This window comes from Periplaneta americana, chromosome 12 (assembly GCF_040183065.1).
Source record: "Periplaneta americana isolate PAMFEO1 chromosome 12, P.americana_PAMFEO1_priV1, whole genome shotgun sequence".
In the NCBI taxonomy this organism is placed as follows: domain Eukaryota; kingdom Metazoa; phylum Arthropoda; class Insecta; order Blattodea; family Blattidae; genus Periplaneta; species Periplaneta americana.
Window position 1 is genome coordinate 150572041 of NC_091128.1, and position 14611 is coordinate 150586651.

Below are 14611 nucleotides of genomic sequence, written 5' to 3' on the forward strand. Positions count from 1 at the left end.
TAACATGCTATTAGAACTATGTAATGTCATGAAAATAAACCTCATAAAAGACCATGCATTTCTGGACCCATGTCAGCATAACAATTTTTCATGTTTTGTGTATGTGAAACACATATCTGAAGTTTTGAGCAATATTTTTTTATGTAAATTACGTATGTGTTGACAAAATAATTCTGATGTAGTTATGTTCAACTTGCACATTAAGAAAACATGCAGACATTCATGACCTCTATTGTAACTGCTGTATATTGATAATAAATGAAGCTTTTTTTTTTAAATCACTAATGGAATTATTTTTTCTCAAATAGTTATGATCTTTGACTCTCTAATCACAAGTGATATTAACTTCATGATGACAGTTGCACATAACCACATATATAGAAGGTGTTGAAAAAAAAAAGGTAACTGAAAGTAAGCAGAGCAAAACCAGAAGCTTTGTGTGGCAATCCTTACACAACACATGCTCCACATGGCATTTATCTTTGTTCTTTGCATACTCTCTGTGGTCAATGATTCGTGCAAACATGGTAGCACACTGATATGGAGTTATAGCAGTTATCACAGTCAGTGTTTACATGCACGTCATGAAGAGGAAAAGCATATATCATGAGGTCAGAGCTTCTGGCAGGATAGGGAAATTCAGATTTCCTGGGCACAACCCTATTCAGAGAAAGCATTCTCCAAGAAATGCCTGATTACCATTGTCGGTGTGTGAAGGGGCCTCACCCTGCTGGAAGACCTGCTGCTCAAAATCTAAACCATTGATGAATTTAAATACTATTATAGTCACTATCATGGCATGGTATGAAAGAAAAATTTCACAACCTCGAGCGGGATTCGAACCTGTGACTTCCTGTACTCCGGTCAGGCGCTCTACCACTGAGCTATCGAGTTCGTCTCATGCCAAAGGCTTGGAATTATCCTTTCATACTGGCGACTCTGTTATAGAGTACTGTCCATAGCGTCTGATCTAGTCAGCACTGCTTATGGGATGGGAAGAAACTTTACAAATGTAATCTTCATCTTACGATGTTGGATGACGTATATACTTCCGTTGATGTGACATTAATGAATTTAAATACTATTATAGTCACTATCATGCCATGGTATGAAAGAAAAATTTCACAACCTCGAGCGGGATTCGAACTTGTGACTTCCTGTACTCCGGTCAGGTGCTCTACCACTGAGCTATCGAGTTCGTCTCTCGCCAAGGCTTGGAATTATCCTTTCATACTGGCGACTCTGTTATAGATTACTGTCCATAGCGTCTGATCTAGTTAGCACTGCTTATGGGATGGGAAGTGACTATAATAGTATTTAAATTCATTAATATGTCACATCAACGGACGTATATACGTCATCCAACATCGTAAGATGAAAACCATTGACCTCAACAAAACTTTGTAACTCGACATGGAAGCAGATTAGGACCTGCTCCCGGTACATAGTAGCATTGACAGTGATGGTCTCACCACTATCATCTTGAAATATGGACTGTTGAAGCCATAACTGTCCACACAGTGACCTTTTCAGAATGTAGAGGTTTTTATCAGGCTTCTCCCATCCAAGAAACCTGGTGTTCTGCTTGTCTATGTGCCCACTCAGGAGCACTCATCTGATTACCACTAAAGTTCGAGTCTGTGTGGATCCATATAGAAGCAGGCAAGTACACAGGCACAGTACTGCACGTGGGTATGAAAATCTGGAGCCATTAACCCATGCAGCACCTATCATTGCTCCTGCTACTGCAGGATCTGCCAGAAAGTCCTTCATTATGATTTAGCCATGGACTTTGTTTGTTGGAAAATTTCCATGCAAGATAGAAAACAGTAAAACCCCGATAAGATGCTGTTGAAGGGACCGGGTGTAAACTGTGTATTAACCAGGACAGCGTGTTAGGCGGGTATACTAATTTTGACTTATATACAGTATCTATTAGCATTTTTCTTTATTGAAATACATGATTCATGAAAGGTAATATAGTATTACTCCATTATGTAATTACTGTACTGTACGTCAAAGATATTTACAATATGTACTGTACTTAATTCTTTCGGAAAAAAAAGTCATTTATAGTTGTTTGCCGTGTGGATGTACTCCAAGTCCTCATGTTTACCACACTTCAGTTTCCTGCGATTATATCTTCCTGACAACATCGCAACTGTAGTGATTGAGTCGCGATTTTTTATCATCATTCTTAATATTGCTGATGGGATTCCTAATGAATCAGAGAGTTGTTTCTGAGTAAGAGTACTGTTCTCATCGTACTTTCATAAAATTTCCAATTTTTCCAACACAGAAAGCGCTTTTCGTTTAACACTCATTGTAATCACATTCACAGACACTTCAATACACTAAAGGACAACAAACTCCCCTGCCCAGCAAAAATTTCCAGAAATTTATTACAGCCGAGTGAGGAATGCTGTTTGAGAGAGAGGATTAGTAAGAAGGTGAGGTATTGTAACTGTATGTAGGCTTTAAGTGTGCATGTAACAAGAGGGTGGGGTATACTAAAGTATGAAGTATGAAGGTTTAAATGTGCAGGTAAAGGGTCGAATACCAATACTTTTCAGGTTAATGGCACCAGTGAGTTCAGTGACCAAGATGTTTCATTGCTGTTACAGTACATTGCTGAAAATTACATCGAAAATATTCCACAAAAACAGCGTATTATGCGGGACTTGAGCGCAACAAATGAGGTATTTTATAAAGGCGTTATATATGAAATGTGCAGGGACCGGACAAAAAAAGCGTACACAGGATAGCGTAATAAGCGGGCGCATCTTATCGAGGTTTTACTGTAGTTTTATTTTGTGGTGCAGTTCTCTGGAAATGGTCCTGGAACCTAGTTGCTACAGATGTGTGGGAAGGTTCACCATTCCATCCTATCCCATAGCTACGGAAATAATATTCCAGGGTCCATGCACATTCCTGGATGACATACTGTGGCATGCTGACTGTCACTCAGTGTCTACTGTAACACATAAACATAAGATATACAGTGTTCTGTTCAGTTACCTTTTTTTTTTTCATTATCCTGTACTTATCTGTATTATTTTTTTCTTCATATCATCTCCTTTTTCATCTTTCGTTTATTTTCCTCTCAAATAAACTCTTACTATAGATACCCAGGCTCTGGGATTGATCCCCATGTCCTAAAATAATGAGTGATCACTTTACCAACAGACTTTTTTATTGTGACCTCTGTAACTTTCGTATTTCTTTCAGGAACAGTTATACAGGTATAGCTGCTTCGATGACAAGAAGTTTGAACTCTTTCTACCACGGGTATGGTGTTTACTGAAACGGTACAAAACATTCTTTGGAAGTGGCCAAAATGAGGGTCAAGGAACACAAGGGGCTCTGCCAGTGACAGTTTTTGAGTGTCTCAATAGAATGTTTGGAGTATCATTTGAATGTTTTGCTTCACCACTTAATTGTTACTTCAAACAATACTGTTCTGCATTCCCTGACACTGATTCGTTTTTTGGGTCAAGAGGGTATGTACAATAATTACACACATTTGAAAAGAAAAACTGAATTATATATTTAAGGTACTAGTACATAAGTTTTAATTGTAGTATATTGGAACAATTATTACGAAGCACTAGTGCATATGCAATCAGTATCTTTTATTTTGAAATTCTGCACTATTAAAACTATAACGTTATTTTTCATGCATGTTCACATAAATGCCCTTTTATAATTAGATTTTTGTATATTTGCAATATAATTTTTAATTGGAAAAATTTAAATAGTGTGTATTATAGGCATACTTTATTTCAAAGAAATTGTATGTTTTGTCGTCAATGTATCATTGGTATATTTTTCATCTATTCAGTTTATATTATAATTAGACCGAGGATGTACAGGGTGGAAGTGAAATAGCCTTGCTGATTTCTAGAATGAATAGCTCTTGTTCTATGTAACAAAAAACTATAATATTATATTGGTGGAAAGTTCATAGTTCATAGTTTTTTTTCAATAGTGTGCATGGTTTTCGTGTAAATTTAATTTTAAAAACCTCTAAATTCAAACCATTGCACGAAGCAAGCAAGTGGCAACGTCTTGGTAGAGAGCAGTTCACCTACTGAGATTCACTGAGTTTGTTGACCTCTTACATCTGTATCATGAGTAGTGTGTGTTAACGATGATGTTGTCAGACTGCTGAAACTTCAAACTTAATTTTCTAATTAACCATGCATTTAATTACAAAACGTAATATAGGTTTTCTTTTCATTTACATGTACTCTATCATATCTGCAATGTTATTTCACTTCCACCCTGCATATGCACTAAAAATTGCCAAAATATGCGTGCAACTATGCTGTAAAATCCTTAGAAATGTGCACTTAAATATACACTGAAAGTTTAAAAATAAGCTGGCTATGGGGTGCTTTACTGCACTTTAATGAGAGATTCAGGTAACTATGCTGTAAAATCCTTAGAAATGTGCACTCAAATATGCACTGAAAGTTTAAAAATAAGCTGGCTATGGGGTGCTTTACTGCACTTTAATGAGAGATTCAGGTAAAGGCTGGTTCACAATAAACCGGGAACGAGAAGCAGAGAATGTGAATATGAAAACTTTTGATTCACAATAAACCGAGAACGTAGACGATTATGGATATCGATATGCATGTCAATAACGATATGTAAAGTCGATATTACGCATTCTGATGTTATTTGTGTATAATTGACCAATGGCGTTCTCTCATGAGTACCAAGCCAACATAAACACAGGTTAACCTACTTCAAAATTTCAGCGGTACTATAAATATGCCCATGCATCTTTATTATCACAACCTATTTTAAGTCTACCATAACGTAAAATAATTAGAGAAGAAACATTTGTAATAGAACAAAAATGAACACAACAGTAGTTACTGAATTGAAGCATGAATATGTAGTGTGTAATACAACCAATACAATAATAAAATATGATTCACTTACGATCGGTGTTCAAAGATGGAGCTATTGAAAGCCGCGTATTCTCCTTCATTTTCTCATCTTTATATGAGGCGCACTGCTTATTGTAAACGTGAGGATTTTCTTCAACACTCAATTTTAGAATCTCATCAAATAAAACTTGCTGCATGATGCACAGCACAGAACAAAATAATGCATAGGTTATGTCACTGTCATCTTGCTACAAAATATACGATGACAAAATAGCTTTTAGATGGCAATAGAATGAATCTAGTGGGCTGTGATCGGAAACGTGAACGCTAAAGTTGAAACTTGGCCAACTCTCCGATCCCGGGCTCTGGCAAGCTTTTCGTTAATTGTGAATGCTCACATTTAAATGTACACATTTTAACAATTTTACTGTTTCCGTTTTCGTTCCTATTCTCGTTTCCGGTTTATTGTAAACCAGCCTTAAATTCTAATTATAGTTTTACTTTTAAAAAATTGTGACAAGTATCAAACAATGCATTAATTTAACTGCTTTTACCGTAATTTAAATGGCATTGAACTAGAAGATTTTTTTTCCATGTTTTCTTTTGTGAAGGAACGCCTTTTTTCAGTTAATGCTAGCCTGTAAGTTATACTGAAAATGAACGTTCATCACAGGGAAAAAAAAAAAAAAAAAAGAAGAATCCCTGTAAGATGCCCAGTACTTAATCCAGAGTTTATCTGCCACTTTCTGCAAATAACTTAAATCACTATTTTTCTGGCATACTGTGATGGGTTTTTTAAACAAGTTCTCCAAAGTTCTTTCAGCTCCCTTTTGCATCTTCAACTACCACCAAGAAGTCAAGGAGAAGTAGTCCTGGTCTATAGTTTTTCATTGGCCTTAAGCAGGAATAAGTTGTGTGCTACTAGGAATTCCAGGGTCTCCTGCAGACCAGGCAGGCCAATGCATTGTCCTTTATAGGTATTCACTGGAAGTTAAGAGCCAGTCCATTTCTGAACTGTGAATAAGCTTGAATAATTTCAAGGGAAAAATTGTGCCAGTGCCAGGTATCGATCCCGGGACCCTTGGCTTAACACACCAATGCTCTACCGACTGAGCTGTCCGGGAACTACACCCGACACCATCTCAATATGCTAAGCCAAGGATCCCAGGATCGATACCCGGCCCCAGAACAATTTTTCCTTTGGAATTATCCAAGTCTGCTTCACAGGGAGTTATACCTGAAAGCCAGATATGCATGTGAATAAGCTGTTTCTTTTCTTCTTGGGGGCTGACTCAAACCAAGCATATAAACATCAAACATTCCAATATGTTTGGCCATCTCCATAAGTCACGAAATCCTTAAATAATCATTCATCCCACTGCAATGAACTTTTTAAAGTTTCATCATAAAAATATGCAGAAAACATGTAAAAATAGCAAAATAGGCAATTATATTCAGTATTAAATTAAAATGTGAATTTTTCACCAAAACTGAACTATACACAATATGCAGAATAAAATTGGTCTTATTCGATTATTTTTCGTTCAAAATGCAAAGATATATATGAGTATTTCTTCAATATGACGTATCAATAAAAATACGCATTTTCATGCACATCCTCGGTCTAAATATAATATATAGTAAATACATGGATTTATTTTCGAAAGAGTAAACTAACACATATATCATTCTGTTGTGCTCAGGCCAATTCTGGACTTCAAAGCAATAAGTGGTTCATTTGAGGCAAACCCTCCATTCTGTGAGGAATTAATGGAAGCAATGGTGAATCATTTTGAGCGACTCCTTTCTGATTCACCAGAACCACTTTCTTTTATTGTGTTTATTCCTGAGTGGCGCGATCCTGCACCAAATGCTCTCATCAAGCTGGAATCAAGTCACTTCAAGAGAAAACAAGTGGTTGTACCAGCCTATGAACATGAATATCGACATGGCTTCCAACATTTGATTTCAAAGTAAGTCTGTTGTGAGCTTATTCATTTAAACTTTTTCAATCTCTACTCATACCAAAAAGCTCGTTCGTTGTGATTTTTTTTTTTCTGTGAGCCTTTAAGTATATTATTTTATATTTTTGAAATATCAATTTCCTCCATATTTGCACTTTTTCTTATAAGGTGGAACTTTGTTGAGCTTGACTTGACTTGACTGTTTGAGGGCTGGACCCAGATCGAGTCCGTACACTTTGGCATGCTTTGGCCCATTGTATGCCCTATATATGGGATGATGAGTTGATTGTCCAAGTCCTATAGTGAGGATCACGCAAGAGTAGTTCCCAAAAGGCTAATTTGGCCATCTCTTCAGTGTTGCTAACTAATACCAGATATCACCAAAGAGGGTAAAATCCCAATGCCATGTATTATAATAATAAATAATATAGTATTAACAATAACGATGTCTTGCATATTTACTTATTTACCACATCTCATATTTATGTTGGGAGATGTTTTCTAAGTAGTTCAATAATTTGTGAAAGAGTACATTTCCCTCCTGGACCTCTCGCACATTATGTATGTAATTAGTACATTAATATGGTCTAATGTTAAAATTTATTTTGTCTGACAACATTAAAATTCATTGCTTTGACTAAACAGTTTACGATTCACGAGACCTAACCTAAAAATGTATTTTGTTTGATCATGTGAAATGATTAGTACAAACTCCGAAAATGGAATGCCACTTTGAAATATATGCTTAAGAATACTTACTCCTAATAATTTTGCTATTCTAGTTATAATTACTGTCTCTGTATGCATAATTTCTTCATTATCTTCTTCCTTCAATTCATTACACATATAAACTATAGATTCCTGAAGCGTAGCCTACTTTGATTGGCACATACTTTGTTTCTTGGAGGCGTCACTGCCAAGCTATTTCCTCTCTTTGACATTGTAATAAAAATCTGAACACGAGAGAAACTAATTTATATATGAAATGGTATTTCTATCGATTACTCAAGTGCATGTATCACACCAAGTATGTTATATTTATTTACACTTACCTGACTATAATCTTGAATTGTAACCACTACGCAACACAACACATAAAATAACTATTATGTATTAATATATAATTTATTTCAAGAAATAGTCTGCCCAGGCATCCTGGGTTGCCAAAAACACAGAATAACACACATATAAGAATAGTAATGATTACAGTAAGATAGATGAGCCAAATTTAAATGTGAACTAGGAGCTTAAGTTTAAGAAATAATAAATTTGTACATATATTTGTAACAATCACACACTAACGAATAGAAAAGGGGGGGGGGGTATTATGATATTCCGTATAAATGATTTTTCAGAATTGCCACAGACCCTTTAATGGTTGAAGTAATTATTTTTGGAATGATGTCATGGATTCCAAATGTTTTGATAGTGTTTACAGTTGATCGTGGGATGGTGCCCCTCGCTCCGATCATTAAACCATGTACTTCCCAGGTGCCTTCCATCTGATATTTTTCTCGAAAATACGGAATAGTAGGCTCATAAATTTGTTGTTTTTCTTTGTTGACCTCGGATGGTTGGGTCTGGCTCATCTCAAATCTAACAGTTGGGTCCAGTATAAAGCCTTTACTATTAGTCTTGTCTAGAGCCACGATGTCCGCTCTTCTAATTCCGCCGCCTTCAGACGCAACGCAGTGCACCTCTTCATGGACCTCGAAGGATTTGTTTCTAAGGGCTTGTGCTATTAGTTTTCGGATGTTATGATGGCGTGAATTTCTCAGGAGTTCTCCATGCTGACAGGATCCTAGGACGTGTGCTAAGGTTTCAATCTCGTTGCAGTATCTGCAACGGAAACCGTCCAAGGATCTCCCATGAAGACTTCTCACTGGTGCTACGTTAGCATTCATCTTAATTGCGTCCCGCCATTCAGAGGAAGATAGACCCTCCTTAGAAAAAATCCATTTATTTCCGGGAGTATATTCTTGAAATAAAATAACACCTTTCCCTTTATGTGGAAGCGCACACCATTTGTCGTACTCTTGTTTCCTAAGATTTTGTCGTAGTTTATGGACATTGATGTTACTTATATCCAGATCTTCAGGTGGAATTTTTAACTTCCTGGAACATACTTTCTTTTCTGCTGCTATGTTCCTTGTAGAAACGACAAGAGGATTCGAGGTTCTCAATAATGTGTTGCAAATATTGAGATGCTGTAAATATGCTTCCCATTGAGCTTTGAAAATGCTGAGACCCTTATATTTACGTTCGGTGTACAACATCGCGTCGGGCGTGTCTCCTGGCAAACATAAAATTTCCTTCACCGAACTTTTAATTAACTTATCCACATCTTCGAGAAACCGGTCAGAAAGCTGGTGAAGGGGAGCATTTTGAAGAGGATAAACAAGTATAGGCCAAATATACATATTTAAAACATTGAGTTTTTGTTCTGGTTTCAGAAGATAAGTAGATGTTAAAGTTTGGATCTTATTATTTAAATTATTGATTACTTTGGCAATGTCAAACTTAATTTCATCAGAAAAATTAATCCCAAGGTATTTGATTCGTTCATCTCCATCAATACTATTAACAATTGATCCTCCAAGATTCAATGTCGTACTACTTAATTTTCCTTTCTCGATAACGATGGTTTGAGTTTTAGATTCATTTAGACTTAATCCGATCTGCTGTAATGACCGTTTTGTCATGGTAAATATTTCAGATGCAGCAATTGTACTTTTAGCAACAAGTGCAATATCATCCGCAAATCCTAATGTTACTACATTATTTAGATCCGATACAAGGTCATATCCAAATTCTTCAGCCACACTAGGCTCGGATAATTCATCAAAAATGTGGTCTATGCTGAGATTAAAAAGCATTGGGGAAAGAGGAGCGCCTTGCATAACCCCTTGTTTAAACGGTATGGGTTTTGTTTTATGGATTCCAACCTCTATCTGGGTTTCATTTCCACACTGTAAATTTACAATTAAATCCTGAAATTTTTGGGGAAGGGCAGAATTGTGAATGACAGATTCCAAATGCCGATGAAATGAAATGGAATGAGGTAGGTACATGCTATTATACGTAAATAATTCTGTTATCTTTCTGACACATTTAATGCACACTAAGTTCATTTGGACTTATTTTTAGACTAAACTTTAGTCCTGGGCAGCTGGGCTTTTTACTGAAAACTCTTTGTGTCAGCCCAAGCTAAATGCAGTTAATTTAGTAGGTAGACATACTTTACTTAGTAGAAAGTCATCTGATATAATCTAGATAGTAGAACTACGTGTCTTTAAATAATTTTATGTCTTATTTTTTAGGTTGAAGATATAAATGAAAATGCAAATAATTCCACCAACCGTGAAATTTCTGCAAAATGTTCCAAAATAACTATTTCTGTAGGAAATGAAGTTGATTTATCAGCTCACATTCCTAGGAAAGAGAAATTAAGGGGAAAATTAAAATGACTTCAAGGAAAAAACCGGCATTTACAAAGTAAAGTATCCTCATTGTCATCTGTAGGAGAAAACAGTCGTGATTATCAGCTTGCAGGTGGAAATAGCGATCATTTAAACATTTATGTGATAAGTTTTCAATCACTATAAAGATTTAGCACACATTGTGAAAATTCAAGTGGATTTACGGGATCGTAGCAAGGAAGGAATGTGATACCCAAAAGAACTCAAAACTGTGGCTCTAACGATGTTTTTAAGTCCTTATGTTTATAAGTTTATGCGATACTGCAGTTGCCTAAAATAACGTGTTTAAAACAAATGACAGAAAAATGGCAGTACTTTCCTAGCCCAAATGAATTTATTTGTTCAAGTCTGAAGTTTAAAGTGAGTAATTCAAGTGAAATAGAGAAAAATTGTCTTAATTGAAGATGAAATGTCATCTTTACTCCATATCGAATGATGAAATAATAGAATTACGTAATACAGGTACTGTACAATGAAGTGTGTAATGTATGTTTAGCATGAGCTGGTAGATCTACAATGTAGACTACATATTTGTAGTTGCGTCATAAATGAATGGGAATTTAAAAAATGAGACAAAAGGCATAGCCCATTTAAATATAGTATTCCTTGAATACCATATATACTGTATACCGGTAATATGATAATATGTAAATTATAATTAATATCATTATTACGCTACTACTGCTGCTGCATTTTTCTATTATGTATAGTAAGTCTAATACTATTTCATTTTTGTATTTATTTTTATTACTGATATGTATAGCAGACCTAGTTTCAACATGGCAGCTAGCGCTGTGTCTTGGCTTCATAATGATCAAAGAAACTGACATCTACTTTCTTTTCTGTCTATTACTTATTTTGTATATTGCACACTATTATACATTCAACCACAGCTAATAGCTCTGACAATGCACGATCCACCACAGCTTCGAGCTCGGTTCTTGACTATTTCTCCAAGAGGAAAAGTATGCTCCAATGTCACAACTTGGCCAGTTGGAAATGACTGCTCTAGAGAGTGTTGCGAGAACAACAGTTGTATCCCTAATATCTGCAACATGTACAGGCATTGTTACCAGCAGATTACTCTGCACTGTTAGTGTTCTGCCAATGGTTCATACAACATTGTCCTACAACTTCTAACTTTCCTGCTTTAGTGATCTTCACAGATGAAGCACAGTTCACACAATATGGAATCGTGAACTTCCGCAGTCAGCGTGTATGATTTTAACAACTTCCAACATGTACCACTAACCAGACAACTACTTGATTGTGTTAAATAGTATCTTGTGTTTGCAGGAAACCATCTGCGAGAAATAAAGGCATTCTGGTTAGTACGTGTTGTGAAAGCTTATAACCCTGAAACCAAGCCAAGCATTTCCAGACCTTTGTAGATACATAGGTTGGATAAAAAGTAATGGCAACACTGCTGTCACGTGACGATGGTGCGTTCGAGAGTTGCCAGCTGTGTGGACATGAACAAGGACTGTTAGATGAGTTAGTGCAGCCAGCGGCGACAGTACTCTGTCAATCTACTGCAGTGTGTAGAACGTTGACTTTCATAGGGATAGTGCAAGCGCCCTAAGACCATGTTTAAAAAACTAGAGCAACGTTCCTGGATCAAAATTGAAGTGACACGAGGTCGTAGTGCACAAGAATGTTTTCAGGGACTGCGTGAAGCATGTGCCGATGAAGCGTTGCCATATCGCACAGTGGCACGATGGATTAAAGCGTTCCGGGAAGGCAGGGATGTGAAAGTGACGTTCATTGTGGCGTATGAAATTGATGGGGTAATACTGCACCACGCTGTACCTCCAAGGCAGATGGAAAATGCAGACTACTTGACCATCCACCGTACTCACCCGATATGATCCATGCGATTACAATCTTTTCACCAAAGTGAAAGAACCACTGTGAGGGACCCGGTACAATACCAGAGATGAACTTATCCGTGCTTTAGGGCGGTCAATACGGAACATCAACAAAGATGGACACGTTGATGGTGTAAGACGCCTTCCAAACATTTGGAAAAATGTAATAAATAGGGGGGGGGGGGCGACTATATAGAAGGTACGTAAATGTTGTACCCCTGTGAATAAAGCCATGTCAGAAATATCGAACTGTTGCCATTACTTTTCATCCGACCTTAGTATAAACTGATTTCATTATTTACGTATGAGGAACATATTCCTGAAGTTATACCGCTTATTTTTGGGACACTGTTAACTGACAAAATAACACAACAGAGTATTATACTGTAATTTCTGAATTGCCAGGCTCAGCAGTTAGAACTGTGTAGCAAGAAGGAAGCAAGGACTTGTACAAAAAAATATAATTAATTGAAGATATGGTGCATATTATTTGCTGTTAAATTTTCATTATAGGAGTGAATTGAATGTCAGATCAGCCCATGGAACCCTTGTAGTGTGGCTACAAAATAATGCGGGATATCAGCGCTGGGGACCCACTGATGAACGAGTAGAAGCGCTACTGGAAGCTTTCAGGCCAGGTCGGGAGCGAGAACGAGATCGTCAGGAGTTGCTTTCACCACAAAGAAACAATGCATGTGATGCAGTTCCTGCACCTGTTCCAAATCCACAGACACCCCCAGAGAATAAAGTACCTGTACCTGTACCGGTACCTGAAAGACCGATATAGAGTGCAGCAAAACTAAATATGTACAGTGCATATTGTGACAATTTGGCAGCAGGGGCCTCTATGGGAGATCCAGTGTGAGAAAGGACGATTGGACCAGTTTTGAAGCTGAAAATATGATCTCTCTACTGCAGGATCAAATTTCTGCAGTGACTTGATGGTAGTTTTATATTTTTTATTGATTGGCTAGAAGCTAGCCAACACTTTTATTATTTTCGGCAGTCTAGAGCTTAGAATGTCAGTGTGGGACTACGAATCTAAAGATTGCAAGATTGAGATAATGATATGTTTTCTTATGGGGAAGCAGCGTCCCAGTGGTCTTTTTACCACTCTGTGTGTGTGGTTTCTTTTTAATGAATACTTTAGACAACACTATATAGTTCAAGTTCACTTTGTACATACTTATGTAAATGTACTGTTTTTAAAACAACCCTCTATAAGAATGCTCCTTTATTTGGTTTAAAATAATCCAAATAACACATATTACTTGTACCTGAAACAAAGACCCTTTTAACGTAGTAAATGGAATGCTAAATTATATCATTATATTAAACTTTCTTCGTTATTTTGAGTATGCCCACTTTTCTCTAATTGCGGCTTCTTCAATACAGATTTCTTTTATCCAAATTGGCACTTTAATTCATATTTCAAATAAGTGTGACTCAGTATATCTTAAAGTAGCTGGTGCCAGATTGTTAATGAATGTTCTTCATTTAGTGTTTATTTTAATCTTCTTCACTGTATATAATATGCCTGTGCACTGGACACTGTGCAATTGTCTCGAAATTTTATATTGTACATATTTTATTGTGTATTATAGGAGAAAATTTTACACAAAACCTGCATAGTTTATAATGTGTTTCCATCTTGTGTAGATGGAGACATTTTGCCATACAGAAATATAGATACATGTATTTGTACATAAAAGATAAAGTAGTTGATAGCTAGGTGGTACAGTATAGTAACTCGAACTAGATTGTTAAGATAATCGTTAATTACCATAACACTGTATGGTAACCAAACAAACACTGGTTTTCACTTTCTTTTGGCAATAGACTGAAGTCTTCACATGGTAGGTAATGCATTCATCAGTAATCTTCAAATTTTACAATTCATTGCACATTTGTAATTATTGAAAGTAGTTCATATTTCAACAGTTTGGAATAGTGACAAACAGTTAACATGGCACATATAATTAGTTGAATAATGGAAATGTGTCTGTATGTATCATGTCAGTTTCAGATCACACAATTGAAGAGAGACTTAACTTTTATATCTCTCCCTATTTGTTTATGTATAGTATAGTACAGTACGTAGAATTATCTGTGTGTTTTCTTGTGTTTCCTTACTATTTTCTTTTTTCTCTGCCATAAAACTATGCTATAAACTCAACATTTGTAGGGATGAGAGGAATTAATACTGCCATTCTTCAGATAAACGAATAATATATTTTCACATGCAGAGTTTCCATTAATTGCGAATAGTTGGTATACTTAAAAATTTTTAATGTTGCATGGACAAGTTTAATTTTAAACTAAAGAAAACTTAACCTACTTAACTGTTATTAAGGCTGTGGATCGGTGAAAATAACGAAGAAACCGTTAAAAAATGGAAA

At 36.2% G+C, this 14611-nt stretch overlaps 1 protein-coding gene across 1 annotated transcript in view; it reads left to right on the forward strand.

Moving 5' to 3' along the window:
- Pcif1 (Phosphorylated CTD-interacting factor 1) overlaps positions 1–13147 on the forward strand; it is a 38402-nt gene extending 25255 nt beyond the window's left edge. The window contains exons 10-12 of the mRNA XM_069842271.1: positions 3229–3500; positions 6605–6874; positions 12726–13147. Coding sequence (XP_069698372.1) covers positions 3229–3500; positions 6605–6874; positions 12726–12999 — 816 coding nt within the window. The 3' untranslated portion in view covers positions 13000–13147. The remainder of the gene's footprint in view (positions 1–3228; positions 3501–6604; positions 6875–12725) is intronic.
- Positions 13148–14611: the final 1464 nt, after the last annotated feature.